Here is a 17,741-nt window from a genome sequence, read left to right on the forward strand (position 1 = left end):
TATTTTAATCAATTCAATGTTACTGAATTGTTAAAATATGCGACAACCATGAGAAAAAGCGAAGAGTTTTAAAATTTCCCGCGTAAAGAAACCGGAAGTTACATATGTCCCTCACATACACATATGTGTAAATTTCGTGTGGGTGAAACTAATGTGGCGTCAGTCGGTGAGGAAACACAGTGAAGAGAAAGAAGAACGCCTGATTTATATCGACCGAGTAAAAATCATTTGTTGGTCGCTGTGGCTTCTCCTTTTTCCCTATTTTCCACTAAATACACGACTCGAAAAGCAACAAAAGGTTCGTCAAGTGTTTACAATCAAAATATACACTCGATAATTATTATTTTTGCCTTGTTAATTTCCTCAAGTGAGAAAAGTGCGCGAAGGTGAAATATCTCAATTCGTAGCCATTTTGACGATCCGTTGATAAATACTCGTTATTTGCATACCGACTGTTGTATCGAAATTGAATATAAAAATATTTTTATATTGTTTTCTCGCGTACTGAGAAAAATTTGAGTTTAAATTTTTGATAGTTTTCTGCGTTTTCTGATTTTTTCGATTTTTTTATTTTTTATTTAATTGGGTAGGATTTTTATTTAAGGGGAATATTGATATTTTCTTTTGGTTTATAATAGAATTTTGTGGAGAGAGCTTGTCTCATTTTAAAGGGAATTCTGTATCTTGTCTCTATTGTTTTTACATTCATTCACTTTATCAATAATAAAAGTACAGTAAATGTCAATTGTTTAGAATTTTGCCTCTACTTGGAACAATTGTGATATTTTTGTAGTCATTGTTGCATGTTTTGACTATAGTGATGAATTGTACCTCTAGCTGTGTTGGACTGATTGATTCAGTCTGAATATTGAGATTGAAATTTTTCGGTTCATCAATTTTTTTTCCTTTAGTTTCTAACGATTTAACGAAATTATACAGTTTATACTTTAAACGACTATTCAAGACTTTCTGAAATATGGAATTAATTACTTTAGATTATTTTCCGGCTTTTTCGTGTTCTTGTGTAAATGCACATATGATCAGGCCTGCATATGATGCAGTAATAATTTTAGTGTGTGAAAGTTCTTTGGTTTGTCAAAGTTTTTAAAAGCAATTTTGTTCTTTTCTTACTAGTGCATTTGACGTTTCATGTGGAAATTTACAATAAAAAGAAAATATTTTTTAGAAAGTATTGTTGGATTGAAAATTAAAAAACAGATTCCAACATTTAGCATATGGGTGATTCTCCACGAAGTGGTAACTTTTGACTATATATATACAGTAACTATTTTTTTAAAAAATTAATTTTTTTGAAAATTTCCTACGTAGATCTTTTTAATTAATCTTGAAAATAATTATTTTTTAGATAAATAAACTTAAATGTTGTATTTTATATAAATAATTTTTTAATTTTTAATCTACAGGTTAAATAATAAGTTTAAAAAAGTCAAGTTTTGTCTATTAATAAAATAAATTAATTAATTCAAAATTTTTACAAATTTCACTTTTAAATGAATTTAATTAGAAATTTTAAAGAAGTTAGATTTATGAAATATTTTAATAATTCAAATTCTTCTGAAATTAGTTAAAATTTTTAATATATATTTAATTAATTATTAAAAATAATGGATTTATAGAAGAATTTTATTTAAAAACGTTTTAAAAAATTGAGTTTTGAAGAAGTTACAAATAATTGCAGAAATTAAATTATTCTCAAAAGTAATAAAATTCATCGCAGAAATTCAATTATGTTCAAAAATTTGTAAATATTCTCGTGAAAATTTCAATTATTTTCAAAAGAAATAAAATTCTTTTCAAAAAATTCAATTATTTTTGAAAATTTTAACAAAATTCTTGTCAAAATTTCAATTATTTTCAAAAATTTTTCTCAACTCAATGATTATCATAACCTACCATTTTAATAAAATTTTCCAAAAGAATTAAATTATTTTAAAAAATTTTAATAAAATTCTACGCAAATATTTAATTATTTTCATAAAAAATAAAAATTTTACAGGAATTCTATTGTTATTTACAAATTTTTTTTTAGAAATTTCTTCGCAATACTTCAATTATTTTCATAAAAAATACAATTTTTTACAAGGATTCAATGATTTTCATAAATAAAACTCATCCCAGAATTTCAATTATTTTTAATACAATTTTAATCGAATTTCTCGAAAAATTCGTCGAAATAATAGAATTATTCAATAAATTATTTATTTTTGTATTTAAATAATTGAATTTTCGTAGAATTTTCTAATAAAAATTAATTTAATACTTAATTTGAATTAAAATTTTAGATATAATAATTGAATATTAAAAGCATTATAGCGTAATTTTTAAAAAGAATTGAATTTTGAAAAGGTTTCAAATATAAATCTTTGAAATTTAAAATTTTTCACACTCTTAACTAACAATTCTGTAGAATTAATTTTTTTGAAAAAGTTTAATTGAATTTTTTTGAAAATTATTTCATGTTTTTATTTTCTAATTATATATTTAATTGAAGAATTTTCGCATTATTAAAATTTTGTAAAATTGAATTATAAACAAATGGATTTGAATTATTTTTAAAAGTAATAAAATTTTTCGCAGAAACAAAATTCAAAAATTTAAAAAAATGCTCTTTAAAATTTCAATTGTCTTTATAAATAATAAAATTCTTCTCCAAAATTTAGTTATTTTTAAAAATTTTAATAAAATTCTTATAAAATTTCAATTATTTACAAATTTTTTATAAATTTCTTAGCCAAAATTCAATTATTTTTATAAATAATACAACTTTTTACAAGTATTCAATTTAATATTTTGATAAAAAATAAAATTCTTTTTAGGAACTCAATTTTTTTATCAATAATAAAACTCATCGCTGAATTTTAAATATTTTTTTAACAAATTTTCACAAATTCTTAAAAATATTTTATTGTTATTAAAAATTTAACTAAAATTTGTAAGAAGAATTATTATTTAAATGTAATTATTACTTAAAAATTTGTTGATGAAATTCTTTATGGAATTCAATTTTATGAAACATTGAATTATGCAATAAATTATAATTTATTATATTAAATTTAAATTATTGAATTCTTTTAGTACCTATTTTCTAATAAAAATTCATTCAAAAATGAATTTCAGTTAAAAGTTTAGATAATAATTAAATATTGAACGTTTTATAGCCAGAATTTTTAGAAACAATTAAATATCATAAGATTTTTTAATTTAATATAATAATAATATAATAATATATAATAATAATATATAATAAATATATATAAATATAATATATATATATATATATATATATATATATATATAATATTTAATATTTTTTTAATTTTTTTTTTTTAAGATTTTTTTAAATTGAAATCTTTGAAAATTTGAATTGTTGTAAAACTGTAGTAATATTAAAATTTAATTATTTTGAAGTAAAATGATTCTAGTTTTGAATAATTTTATTTAAAAATTTAAAAAAAAAAGAATGATTTAATATTGGAAGAATTACAGTTGTAATTTTTAGAAATAGTTAAATTTCAAAAAGGCTTTACATTGAAATCATTTGAAATACTTTAATTCTCATGGAAAAATAAATAGACGTATTTAAATATCTATTTAAAAAATTATTCTATTTTTGAATGTAATTTAATTTTGAAATTATGGAAAAATTGAGTCGTCAAATTTAATATTTCGGTAGCTTCTTTTTTTACTACTTTTTTCAGTCTTAAAGACACTCTTTTGCTACTTTTTTAAAATTAATTATCGAGTACGAAGTCTGAGACGTCAAGAAAAGTGCATTTTTAAGCCTTTTCCAATTAAACTATAATTTATTTTGTTTAAAAAAATTATTTTTTATTAATTATGATATTACTAAAAGCATAGTGAAGATTAATTGTGCAAAAAATTGAAGCAGATTTGAGAATAATTTTGAGAGTTATTAAATAGGGAACAGTGGGGAACCAAGTTTAAGTCCAGAACGTTGACCAACGAAAAAAAATTGTTCACTAAGTAAATTAATTAAAAATGACGCAGCAATATTGACACAAAAATATTTAGAAAAAAAAGATTGATGTTTATATTTTCATAATAATTATTTTGCAAATTAAATTTACAATTAAATATTAAATTAAAAATAATACTTGAATGCATTAAATAAATTTTTTTCGTTGATAAACGTTGTGGACTTCAACTTCGTGTGGGAAAGCAAAAGTGACCACTGAGGGAAGAATCACCCATAAGTTTCAGCAAAATCATGAGTAGGAAATTGTCTAATTTTGTTGCAGGTTTTTTTCATTGGTAAATAATGTACCAAAATAAAATTTAGAAAATATAAGTGTTTTTAATAAAAGCAAAAAATGATGGCGGGCAATGCGGAAATAAATGGCAAGACGATGACAGAAATATTGGAGGAAGTTGTCGAGGGCGAGGAAGTGATATTCGAATCTGAAGATGTTGGAAATGGCGAGGATGGCGAAGTCGAGGAAATTGTGGAAATAATCGAAGAAATTGTTGAGGAAGTAGAGGAGGATGAAGTGGACGAGGAAGCAATTGAGTCACATCAGAAACAAATTTATTGCCAACAAGAGGAAGAGGCAGAGAATTTGGAGGAGGAATATTTAGAAGAATTTGAAGATGTGCAGAAAAGAAGAGGGACTCGAGAAGAATGTTCTGAAAAAGAGAGAGTTGACGAGTACATAAAGGACAATTTTATCGAGAACGGCCAAGCCGTTTCGATGAGACGCGTCAAGAATCGAGTTGGCAATGGTTTATCGAAAGGAGAATTTGGAAATATCGTCGCCTATCACGTTGAAGAGGATTGGGAAGACGAGGAATTGGAACAAGGAAGTAAGTAATGATTGAAAATCATCTCTGAAAAATACTAAATTTCGTGTCAATTTATTAACTTAACAAATATTTTGCAGATAATCACATCGACGCTGATAATTCCCGGACCGAAGTAGAATACGATCATCATACTTTAAGTAACGCTGACAGCGAAAGTCAGGACGAGATTGTAAAAAATGCAGAAAATAATTTAGTTTATACTGTTCTTAATCCAAAGAAATCCTCGACTGTCGTGAGGCCGAACCATAATCCCAAGTATCAGGAATCGGATTTTATAAAGGTATTCTTTTTTGCTTCTAAAACTAAATTTCAAACTGTAAAGAATGAAAAAGTTAACGAATAATCAATAGCAAATGTAAGTAAATGTAAATGTAATGTTAACGTTAATAAATGTAATTTTCTAATTAGATGGAGAGAATGGAAGATGAGCCAATCTGCTATGAAGGCGGAGATTTGGACGCCTTGTACGTGAACAATGAGACAATCGTAGAAACTCCAAATCAACAGCAATACGAATTCGCAGACGTCTCCATGGAGAACGCACAAGACTGGGAGCCGGAGCAATCTGCTGAGCCGGCCCAGGAAGACAGTAACCAGGTAAATTCTAGAAAAATAGAACCAAATTGATTACACTGTTTTTATTTTGCATTTTCACAATGTTTTCATTTTACAGGATCAAATATTTCTCCACGAAGACGAGGACGGGCAGCTTTACTTTAAAGATGACACTGGCACTTTGCAGCCCGTTTATTTAACCGAGGATGGAAACTATGCCATCGCCGGAACTGGAAACGAGGAGCCTGAGGTTCAAGAACCACAACAGGAAATAATGGAAGAAGATAAGCAAGACGAAGAAACGAATTACATTCCTCAAATGGATTTCTCTCGACAAGTGACTAGCAAAAAGGTATGAGGTTTTTAAACGTTAGAAAAGAATTTCATATTTTCATAAATATCTCGAGTTCCATAAGACAGGCTTCGTACTCATCTATTAAATCCTACTATTTATTACTTTTTTTACGTTATGCTACTAATTTGGGTTCTTTTTTAGATTTCAGCCACTAAAAGCTACTATTTCTGTTTTTTGAGAATTTCTTCTACTTCAAATTTGATAAATAATACTTGAAATCAAAAAAATAATTTTAAAAATTATAATAATTATAATAATAGCATTTTCAAAATAATCAATTGTTTAACAAAATTTTTATACAATTCTTAAGAATAATTCAACTACTTTCATTAATAATAACATTTTTTATGGAAATACAACTATTTAAAAAAATTTTTGATAAGAATTTAATTATTTAAAATAAAATTTTCATAATACTTATTATATTTCGAAACAAATTAATCATTTAAAACAATGTTTATAAAATTCTTATCAAGAATTCAATTATTTTTAAAAATAAAATTTCTCACAGAAATTCAATTCTTTTTAAACATTTTAATAAAATTTTTCTCAAGAATTCAATTATTTTCAAAAATTTTTTAAAAGTTGTTCGAAAGAAATAAATTATTTTAAATAAAATTTTGATTAATTTTTTTTTAATAAGTCAATTATTCTTTTCGATTTTAATAAAATTCTTTCCAAGAATTCATATATTTACATAAATAATTCTTCCAGGGTTGCCACAAGTCAGGGAAAAGTCAGGGATTTTTATTAAAGTAACTGGAAAAAATTGAATTTTGGAGAAATTAAAAATGATTGCAGAAATTCAATTATTTTCAAAAGTACTAAAATTCTTCGCAGAAATTCAATTATGTTCAAAAATTAAAAAAAAATTCTCATAAAAATTCAATTATCTTTAAAAATAATAAAATTCTTCTCCAAATTTCAATTACATATTTTCAAAAATTTTAATAAAATTCTTTGCAAAATTTCAATTATTTTCAAAAAATTTTTCTCAATTCAATGATTTTCAATATCTACAGTTTTAATAAAATTTTTCAAAAGAATTCAATTATTTAAAAAAAAAATGTTGATAAAATTCTAAGCAAACTTCGCAATAATTCAATTATTTTCATAAATAATAACATTTTTTACAAAAATTCAATTATTTTCATGAATAATAAAATTCATCACAAAATTTCAATTATTTTTAATACAATTTTAATTGAATTCTTCGAAAAATTTAATTATTGTTGAAAATTTTATTAAAATTTCTCGAAAATATTCAAATTTGTTGATGAAATTCTTTATGATAATTTAGTTTCATTTTTCGAAGAATTTACTTAAAATTGTATTAAAAATAATTGAAACCCTGTGAAGAATTTTATTAATTTATAAAAGTAATTGAATTCTTGCAATGAATTTTTTCAATTTTTTTTTTAATAAATTGAAATAATGTAAATAATCTTATTATTTATGAAAATAATTGAAATTCCTGCATCGAATTTTATTACATTTTTTAAAATAATTGAATTCTTTTGAGAACTTTTATTAAAAAAGTAGTTTGTGAAAATATTTGAATTTCAGCGAAGAATTTCATTATATTCGTGAAATGTAATTAAATTCTTAGAAAAAAATTAAGAGAATAATTCCATTTTGTAGGAATTTACTTTGAATTGTATTATAAATAATTGAAAATCCTCAGAAAAATGTTATAATTTATGAAAATAATGGAATTCTTACAACGAATTTTATCCATTTTTTTAAATAATTGAATTCATGTGAAAAATTTTATTACTTGTAAAAATAATTGAATTTATGCAACGAATTTTATTACATTTTATTCAATTAATTATAATATTCTTTTGAAAACTTGTATTAAAAATGTAAATTTTGAAAATTTTTGAATTTCAGCGAAGAATTTCATTCTTTGTAAAATGTACCTAATTTAATTTTTGCAAAAAATTTTGAAGATAATTTTATTTTTCGAGAAATTTATTTAAAATTGTATTAAAAATAATTGAAACCATGTGAAAAATTTTATTATTTATGGAAAATAATTGAATTCTTGCAACGAATTTTATTATAATTTTTGTAAATAATTTAATTTTTTTTGAAAAATTTTATGGAAATTAAAATTTTTATAAAACATGAAGATATCAATCACTCTGAGTCGAAGACCCGGAGTAATTTATATCTTCATATTTTATAATATAATATTCTTATAAGTTGCTTAATTTTAAAAATGTTTGAATTTGAATATTTTGAAGAATTTTAATTCCTATGGAAAAATAATAATGAAATACTTATTTAAAAATTTAGTTATTGATGTTTGCGAATAATTTTACAATTTAAGAAATTCGTAAGTAAATGTAATAGAATGATTTTTTGAGTATCTAATAATTTTTAGAGTGAATCAGAATATTCTTTATGGTCAGGGATAAAGTGAAAATTAATTTATCGATAGCTACTTTTTTTAGTTTGAAAACTACTTTTTGATACTTTGTTAAAATTAAATATTGAGTGCGAAGTCTGATAAGAGCTAAAGGGATAAATTTTTTTTTTAAATTGTAGATCTCATTTCTACTAAAACCTACTATTTACTACTTTGTTACGATTTCCTACTATTTGGATACTACTTTAAATAAGCTAATAATAATTGAAATAAAAAAATTATTCTCAAAAGTTTTTTTAAATTCTTTAAAATGATTGAACTATTTTTAAAAATGATAAGAAAATTTAAGTTTTCGTAAGATTTCAATTATTTTCCCAAATAAGGAAAATTTTCACTGAAATTCAATTTATTTCAATGTCTGTTATTTAAACAAAATTTCACAGAATAATTCAATTATTTAAAAGAATTTTAATAAAATTCTTTGCAAATATTTAATTATTTTCATAAATATAATAAAAATTTCAAAGGAATTTTATTGTTTAAAAAAACAATTTTTATTGAATTTAAAAAAAATGAATTATTTAAAAGAATTTTAATAAAATTCTTCTTGAGAATTTAGTTATTTTTGAAAATTTTAATGTTATTCTATGTATTTCAGACCTCGATAGTGACAGCTTCCAATATTCAACAAGAAATGGACAATGAAGATAGTACTGTGACGATTTCTCTAATAATTTCGGAAGATGAGCATGGCCAGAAGCGAACTCAGGTCATTATTCCAACTGCAGAGAACACAAAGTGCGAGATATGCAATAAGAACTTTAAGACGTCTTTACAATTACTTAAACATAATAGGTTGAAACACGCACGCGAGGAAGACATCACAACAAGAAATTTCCCTTGTGATTTATGTCCAAAAAGGTAAAACTCAAATTACATTTTTATTCGATTTTCACTTCTGAGGGGAAAAGGCATAACTGCATTTATTTTATTTTATTTATTCAAAAATAATTGAATATTGAAAAGCCATTTCACGTGAAACGATCAAGTAAAAGTTTTAGTTTTCTGGGATTGACTTAGAACGACTCTCAAGTTTGAACGACTCGCGTGAATAATGAAAAATATTTATTTTAAAAGATTATTAAACTTTTGAAAAATTTTAGTCAAGAATTCTTAGAAATAATTGGTTTCACTTTCCTGTGGAAAGACAAATAACAATAAATATTTAAATATCAATTTAACAAAAATACTGAACTTTCGAGAAAAATTTAATTTAGAAATTTTGAAACAGTTCGGTTTTTGAAACATTTTAATTTAAATTTTTCTGAGGTAATTGAATCATCAAAAATAATTAATTGAAAAGTTTTGAAACTTTTTTCGTCAAAAGAACCCGCAGAAAATACATAAATTTTTAGGTCCCAGTCGATTTTCCTATAAGTTTTGGAACTTAATAGTTTTCTTCAGACTGAATACAAACTTAAAATTCAAAATTTATAAAAAAATCGAGGGGATCAAAAACTAATGTATTTCCGAAATTAAATTATTTTCAAAAATTTAAATAAAATTCATGTCAAAATTTCAATTATTATTAAAAATTTCCCTAAATTCAATGATTTTCAATATCTACTATTTTAATAAAATTTTCCAAAAGAATTCAATTATTTAAATTTTAAACAAATTCTACGCAAACATTTAATTATCATAAATAATAAATATTTCACAGAAATTCAATTATTTACAAATTTTATATAAATTCAAAAATTTCAACGCAATTCTTAAAAAGAATTCAATTTCTTGATAAATATCAAAATTCTTCCAAGAAATTTAATCATTTTCATAAATAACAATATTCATCATAAAGAATTCAATTATTTCCAAAAGTAATAAAATTCTTTGTAAAAATTCAATTATTTTAAATGACAAAAAAGATCTCGTCAAGATTTCAATGATCTTTATAAACAGCAAAATTCTTCGAAGAAAATCAATTATTTTTTAAAATTCTTATCGAAATTTCAATTGATTTTAAAAGTTTTTCTTTATTCAAAGATTTTCAAAAACTACTATTTTAAGAAAACTTTCCTGAAGAATTCAATTATTTAAAAAAAAAATGTTAATAAAATTCAACGCAAACATTCAATTATTTTCATAAATAATTAAAATTTCACAGGAATTCAATTATTTTAAATAGAATTATTTTTAGACAATTTTAATCGAATTCCTCGCCTCGAAAAATGTAATTATTCTTAGAGTCAGGGAAATGTCAGGAAAAATTTTTTTGTCAGGACAATTAAAGAAATTAGGACGGTCATGCAATACATTTTTTGCTCTAAACAAACAAATTTTTGTCAGGGAAATTCGTTGTTATGTCAGTAAAATGTCAGGGAAATTGATAAAGTCAATCTTGCGGCCACCCTGAAATTGGATTTGAAAATTGTCAAAAAGAACTTTTTCAAAAATGATTAAAAATAATTGATTTAATGAAGAATTTTAGTTAAAAATTGCAGAATATAATAATTGAATTGAAATGATAAAAATAATTTTGAAGAAGTTACTCTAACAATATTCTTATAATTTAAAATAATTATTTTATCACTCGGTCATCTTTAGAATGACAAACAAAAAAACCTTTGTTTGTGCCTCATAAACCATGAAAATTATCACGAATTCTAATAATAAAACCTTCAATTTTTTATATTTTTGACTATAATTTCTTCTACTTTCAAATAACTTCATTCTTGAATAACTTGAATTTCTTCTCCAAAATTTAATTACTTTCAAAAATTTTAATAAAATTCTTGGCGAAATTTCAATTATTTTCATAAATATAATAAAAATTTCACTGAAATTAAATTTTTATAAATTTTTTTGCAAGAATTCAATTATTTTGATAATTAATAAAATCTTTTTAGAAATTTAATTATTTTCATAAATAAAAAAACTCTTTGCAGAACTAATTAAAAACAATAAAAAAGATTGAATTTTAGAAAAGTTGTAAGAATTGCAGAAATTCAATTATTTTCAAAAGTAATAAAATTTTTCGAAGAAATTCAGTTATGTTCAAAAATTTTTTTAAAAATCCTCGTCATAATTTCAATTATCTTTATAAATGATAAAATTCTTCTCCAAAATTCAATTATTTTCAAAAACTTTTATAAAATTCTTGGCAAAATATTAATTATTTTCAAAAATTTTCCTCAATTTAATGATTTTTAAAATTTTAGATAATAATAATTGAATTTTGAAATGGTTTCAAATTAAAATCTTTGCAAATCTGAATTTTTAATACTTATTTAATTATTAAAAAGAATGAATTTATAAAAGAATTTTAGTTAAAAACACTTAAAAAACTGAATTTTGAAAAAGTTACAAATGTTTGCAGAAATTCAATTATGTTTAAAACTTTTTTAAAATTCTTTTCAAAAGTTTAATTATCTTTATTAATAATATAATTCATCTCCCAAATTCAATTATTTTTAAAAATTTTAATAAAATTCTTGGCAAAATTTTACAGAGATTCAATTACTTTTATAAATAATTATATAAAAATTTCTACAGCGATTTAATTATTTTCATAAATAATAAAATTCTTTTTAGGAATTTCAATTATTTTTATAAATACTAAACTCACCGCTCAGAGTTTCAATTATTTTTTACAATTTTAATCAAATTCCTCGAAAAATGTAATAATTCTTAAAAATTTTATTAAAATTTGTCAAATCAATTCAATTGTTCAAAAATTTGTTATTAAAGTTCTTTATGAGAATTAAATTTCAAGAACCATTTAGTTATTCAATAAATTATTTTTGTATCTAAATAATTAAATTGTAAAATTTTCTAATAGAAATTCATTTAAAAATGAATTTTTGTTAAAATTTTAGATTACAAGCATTATAGCATGAATTTTTAGAAATAATCGAAATTTGAAAAGGATTTAAATTAAAATCTTTGATAATCTGAATTTTTCGTTCTTATAACTAAAAATTCTGTAGAATTAATTTTCCTGAAAAGGTTTAATTGAATTTATTTTTGAAATTATTTGTATGAAATTTCGTAAAATTGAATATTGTAAACAAATGGATTTTAAAATTTGCAAATAACGTTTTCCAAAATGATTAAAAATAATTGACTATAAGAATTTTAGTTAAAAATTGTAGAAAATAATAATTGAATTGAAATGTTGAAAATAATTATGAATAAGTTAGTCACAAAATTCTTATAAGAAAATTAAAAAATTTAAAAAATTATATTATTATTTTATCACTCGGTCATCTTTAATTATTAAAAAACATGAAGATATCGATTGCTCCGAGTCGAAGACTCGGAGTGATCGGTATCTTCATGTTTTTTTTAATAATATTTTTATGGAAAAATAATGATGATTAAATGTTTATTTAAAAAAGAAGTTATTGATGTTTTCGAATAATTTTACAATTAAAATAATTCGCATTAGAAAATTTTTTGAGTATCTAATAATTTTTTTCTGCAGGTATCCGGACCAGAATTCGCTGGCGCGTCATCGCAAGACGCACACGGGAGATCGTCCCTTCCAATGCCTCGAGTGTCACAAGTGTTTCCCAAGTGCGCCGACTCTCCGCCGGCACTTGAGCCTCCACAATCCCAATTCAAAGCCACTTCCTTGTATTTACTGCGGACGCCGATTCCTGGAGCAAGCCAACCTCGATAAACACGAATTGTCCCACCGTGCAGCGGAACAGCGACACCACGCCTGCGACGTCTGTCACAAGACATTCGTCAGCTCAGTAGACTTGAGTATTCACTTGAAAACTCACGATCCGGATAGGAAATTCGATTGCGAGGTGTGTGGTCGTGAATTTAATCGTGTTAACAATTTGCAACGTCATATGATGGTGCATCAACAAGTACGTTAAAATTACTCTTTTTTAAAAAGACAAATTTGTTCTTTGTTTTCAAGTATTTTAGTTTTCAATAGTTTTCAATTTAGTGGCGATTTTTTTCACTTCTTATTCACAAAATGATGAGTTTCAGTCTCAAAATTGAGGGTCTAAAAAGCATAACCGATTTCGCGCTCCAACTGTGCGGATATCACGATTTTCGCACACGAAATTTAGACTTTACACTTCACAGGGAAATTACAGGAAATTTTTTTCTCGATTGGGAATTTTGAAATTTTTTATTAAAAAATCCAATGTCCAATGTCAAAATTTCGTAATTCAAAAGAAAAAGACAAATTAAATTTTAAATTCGTTTTGGTGGAAAGATTGAAAGTTGCATTTGAATCAAAATTACAATTTTCTGTCAATAAGAAACATTTGTTATATTTATTTATTTATTTATAAACGGGACAATAGTAAATGACTTAAATAATTTATTATTGACAAATAATTGTAATTTTTCTTCGAATATAACTTTAAATTGTTAAAAATGCAGAAAATTAAACTTCTTACGCTTCTACAAGAAGAAATTAAAAATTTAATTTGACGTTTTCTTTTAAAATACGAAATTATTACATTGGACTAACTTTTGTTCCGATTATTTGTCAGATTCTTCCTTAAAATACATATTCAGGGTTGCCACAGGTAAGAGAAAAAAGAGAAAAAGTCAGGGAATTTCATCAAAAGTATTGGAAAATTATTTAATTTTTAGAAGTCATGAGAAAATTCTGAACTTTGTTGTTCAACACAAGAGTCTTTTAAGAAAAAGAAAACATTCAATTTAATTTTAAATTCTTTTCAATTTAGACAATAATTGAACTTTACAGATGTGAAATTGAATTTATTTTAAATTATATTGGGAGTAATTTAATTGAAAAATTCAAAAAATAATTTAATTTTTTAAAAGTTGCGCTTTTAATTTTTGTAAATAATATATGAATTACTAGGAAAACAAGCTATTTAATTTATTATAATTATGTAAATTGCAAAACTTTTTATTTTAAATAATCATCTTTAATTTTTGAATAATTTCAGATACAAAATTTTTTAATAAAATTCTGGTGAAGAATTTTATTAAAATTTTAAAAAACCCTAATTCAATTCTTTTGAACAATTTTTATGCATTTTTTTTAAATAGTGGAGTTTTTTTTAATAATTTTAAATTGAAAATTTTGTAAGTTATTGAATTTTATGAACAATTTCTTTCAAGTTTTTCAAAATAATCGTGTTTCTTAATAATTGAATTGTTTTGAAGGATTTATTAAAATTTTAGAAAAGAATTGATTACATTCGTAAAATTTCATTAGAATGGTTTTGTTTCTTCAAAAAATTTTATTATTTAAAAAAATAATTGAATTTTTCCGAAGAATTTTATAAGCATTTTTTTTAAATAATTCAATTTGTAAAAACAATTTTATTATATTTATGAAAATAATTGAAGTTTTTAGAAATATTTTTTCGAAATTTTTGAAAATATGTAATTGAATTCTTTCGAAAAACTTTATTAAAAATAAATTTTAAAAATTGAAGTCTTTCATAAAATTTTATTAAAATTATATTCAAAATAATTGAATTTTTCCAAACAATTTTACTTTTTATAAAAATAATTGCATTTTTTCGTGAAATTTCATTAAAATTTTGTTGTTTTTTCAAAGAATTATATTATTTATAAAAATAATTGATTTTTTCAGAAGAATTTTATTGTTTATGAAAATAATATAATAAACTGAATATTACGTTCCGCGCGTAACATTGGTTAATTGGTTATATATTTAAATATATATGTAATTGAATTTTTTTTTAAATATTCGAGATTTCATGAAATTGTCTTGAAAACAAGTGGATTTTGAAAATATTTTAGTTTTACGTGGAATCTTTTTTGAAATAATTGAATTTTTAAACAACTTTCTCAAAAAATATTAAAAATAATAGAATTAGAGAAGAATTTTAGTTAAAATTTCTAGAAAATAATTGAATTGAAATCTTTGAAAATAATTTTGGTAAGTTACAGTATAGGTAGCAGTTTCTAAGCTAATACTATTTTAAATTAATTAATCAAAAAATTCGTTTATTTTCACAAATAAAGTTTTCCACAAGAATTCAATTATTTAAAATAAAATTTTCATAATATTTTTTATATTTCGAAAAAATAATTATTTAAAACAATGTTTATCAATAATTAAATTAATCGCAGGATTTCAATTATTTTTAACAGAATTTTACAGGAATTGCTCAAAAAATGTAATTATTCTTAAAAATTTAATTTCAATTCCTCGAAGAAATCAATTATTTAAACAAATGTTGTTTTAAAAATCTTTGGAAGAATTTCATTATTTACAAAAATATTAGAAGTTTTCACAGGATTTTAATTATTTTCAAATATTTTAATAACATTTTTCGAAAGAAAACAATTATTCTAAATACAATTTTGATTAAATTTTTCTGAAATAATTCAATTATTCTTTTAGATTTTAATAAAATTCTTCCCAAAAATTCAATTATTTATATAAATAATTCTTCGAAAGAATTCAATTATTAAAGATAAATAACAAAATTATTCCCGAAAATTCATTTATTTTGAGGCATTTTAATAAAATTCTTTGTAAAATTCAATTATTTTCATAAATAACAATTTTCATCACAAGAAAGAAATTATTAAAAAAAATTCTAATAAAATCGTTATCAAGAATTTCAAATATTTTCATAAATAATAAAATGCTTTTTAGGAATTCAATTATTTTCAAGGAATGTAATAAATTATCACACAGACATTCAATTATTGTCAAAAATTTTAATAGAATTCTTTGTAAAATTTAATTACTTTTAAAAACTTTTCGCAATTCAATGATTTTTAATATCTACTATTTTTATAAAATTTTCAAACAGAATTCAATTATTTAAATAAATTTTTGTAAAAATCTTCGTGAGAATTCAATTCTTTTCATAAGTAATAGAAATTTCTCAGGAATTCAATTATGTAAATTTAAATTTGCATAAAATTAGTCGGAAGAAATTAATTATTTAAAAATTTTTATAAAATTCTTGGCAAGAATGTAATTATTTTTATAAATAAATTTTAATAAATAAATTTATTTAAATTCTTTGATGAATAATAAAATTCGTTGCAGAAATTGAATTTATTAGCAGGATAAGATAAAAGTAAACATTTTTTATGAAAATTAGGAAAATAAAATATAGAATGTAATTTTCGGGCAGTTTTGTGAAGTTTCTAAAACCAGTTTTTTTGGTCGTCAAGATTTTTTTAGTTCAAAAGCTTCTTTTTGCTTCTTTTTTAAAATTAATTTAAATTATCGAGTGCGAAGTCTGAAATTAGTAAATAATAAAAGATTTTCGAGCGCAGCGTCGGTTATGCTTTCCAGGCACCCAATTAACAGATTGAAAATCACTAATTTTCGTTTCTAGTCGTAATGTCTGATTTTAAATTTTAATTTTAAACATACTTGACTTGTTCCTTGCGATTATTTTCTTGTGTTCGTGCCGCAAAGATGTAACTCTACAGCGACTGATTCTTTGATTTTCAGCAAGGAGAAAGCGAGGAGGTTTTGGCCTGCGAGGTTTGCGGCATCACTTACAAATTCATGAGCTCTCTAACAAGACACATGGTGACAACGCACATGAATCCCGAGAAGCTGCGCCAGCAGGCGGAGGAGCAGAGGAAGAAGCGCGAGAACAATTACAAGCGGTATTTGGAGAACCGACGATTGTACGAAACACAGCGAGCTGGCGGCTACATTTCGAAGCGCAGCTACTACAGCTCGAGATCGGGAGACGACCAGGATGAGCACGATCAAGTTTGATTGCAAACTCGGAAGAGAAATCTGATGGTTTACTCTAGTCCTTCGCGCATGGAGATGCATCGGTACAAATGACATTCTATTTGCTGAGAATGCCGGGCGAGTAAGAGTAAGGAATTAAGGATGCATTTAAGTCGATAAGTTTCGGTAGGTTTTAGAATTGTATCTTGACTTTCATGCCAATGATAACGAGTTGAGGGAAGGAGCCATTTTTCAAATAATTGTATAGTGTGTCAATTCGAATTCAATGTAAAGCCTTCAGTGAATGTGTAAATTATCATCAGCGACTGTCAGAAAAATCATGAAACAATTTTTCTTTCTTTATATACCTTCTTTTTTTGCTTTGCCGACTTTTACTTCGGCAATTTCAATATTGCTTTACATTATATTGATATTAAAGTGTATCTCTGTTCACTAGATATAATAATATAATTTAATAAAGTACAAATGATTATTCATTTTGCAATTCCCACTAGTTTCGTATTTTCAATTGTATGTATTTTTGGTTCCCAATTTCACTTCTTTTTACAATCATCATTATTTCCGTTGTCAAATTGCTTATAATTCTATTATATATTCATCAAATGCATTTGTCTGCAAAAATATTTTCAGACTCGAGTAAATTTTAAATAATAATAGACAGCTATTCAATTATTTTCAAAAATTTTAATAAAAATTCTTCGCAAAAATTCAATTATGTTCAAAAATTAAAAAAAAAAAGTCTCATCGTTTAAAAATACTAAAATTCAATTATTTTCATAAATAAAAAAACTCATTGCAGAATTAATTAAAAACACTAAAAAAATTGAATTTTAGAAAAGTTACAAATAATTGCAGAAATTCAATTATTTTCAAAAATAATAAAAATTCTTCGCAGAAATTCAGTT

At 23.0% G+C, this 17,741-nt stretch overlaps 1 protein-coding gene across 4 annotated transcripts; it reads left to right on the forward strand.

Moving 5' to 3' along the window:
• The first annotated feature begins 144 nt into the window (after nucleotides 1-144).
• LOC122507520 (zinc finger protein 570-like) lies at nucleotides 145-17,329 on the forward strand. Of its 4 annotated transcripts, none has more exons than XM_043620271.1 (8): nucleotides 145-298; nucleotides 4,281-4,842; nucleotides 4,920-5,122; nucleotides 5,251-5,439; nucleotides 5,516-5,749; nucleotides 8,785-9,047; nucleotides 12,613-13,006; nucleotides 16,582-17,329. In XM_043620271.1, exons 2-8 carry the CDS (start codon nucleotides 4,353-4,355, stop codon nucleotides 16,855-16,857), a joined length of 2,049 nt encoding a protein of 682 aa, XP_043476206.1. In that variant the 5' UTR covers nucleotides 145-298; nucleotides 4,281-4,352; the 3' UTR covers nucleotides 16,858-17,329. The 4 variants fall into 4 exon arrangements, with proteins under 4 accessions (XP_043476206.1, XP_043476209.1, XP_043476207.1 ...); XM_043620274.1 differs by having other exon boundaries at nucleotides 12,613-12,943; XM_043620272.1 differs by lacking the exon at nucleotides 145-298 and adding an exon at nucleotides 366-386.
• The last annotated feature ends 412 nt before the right edge of the window (nucleotides 17,330-17,741 follow it).

Source organism: Leptopilina heterotoma, unplaced genomic scaffold (genome assembly GCF_015476425.1).
Source record: "Leptopilina heterotoma isolate Lh14 unplaced genomic scaffold, ASM1547642v1 Lhet_47, whole genome shotgun sequence".
Taxonomy (NCBI): Eukaryota; Metazoa; Arthropoda; class Insecta; order Hymenoptera; family Figitidae; genus Leptopilina; species Leptopilina heterotoma.

Bases quoted from the DNA above. Each gene is read 5' to 3' on its own strand.
- LOC122507520 (XM_043620271.1), top strand. From the start codon at position 4,353: ATGATGGCGGGCAATGCGGAAATAAATGGCAAGACGATGACAGAAATA. The intron at 5,123-5,250 runs GTATTCTTTTTT...TTTTCTAATTAG, and splicing joins AGGAATCGGATTTTATAAAG to ATGGAGAGAATGGAAGATGA. The intron at 5,750-8,784 runs GTATGAGGTTTT...TATGTATTTCAG, and splicing joins GACAAGTGACTAGCAAAAAG to ACCTCGATAGTGACAGCTTC.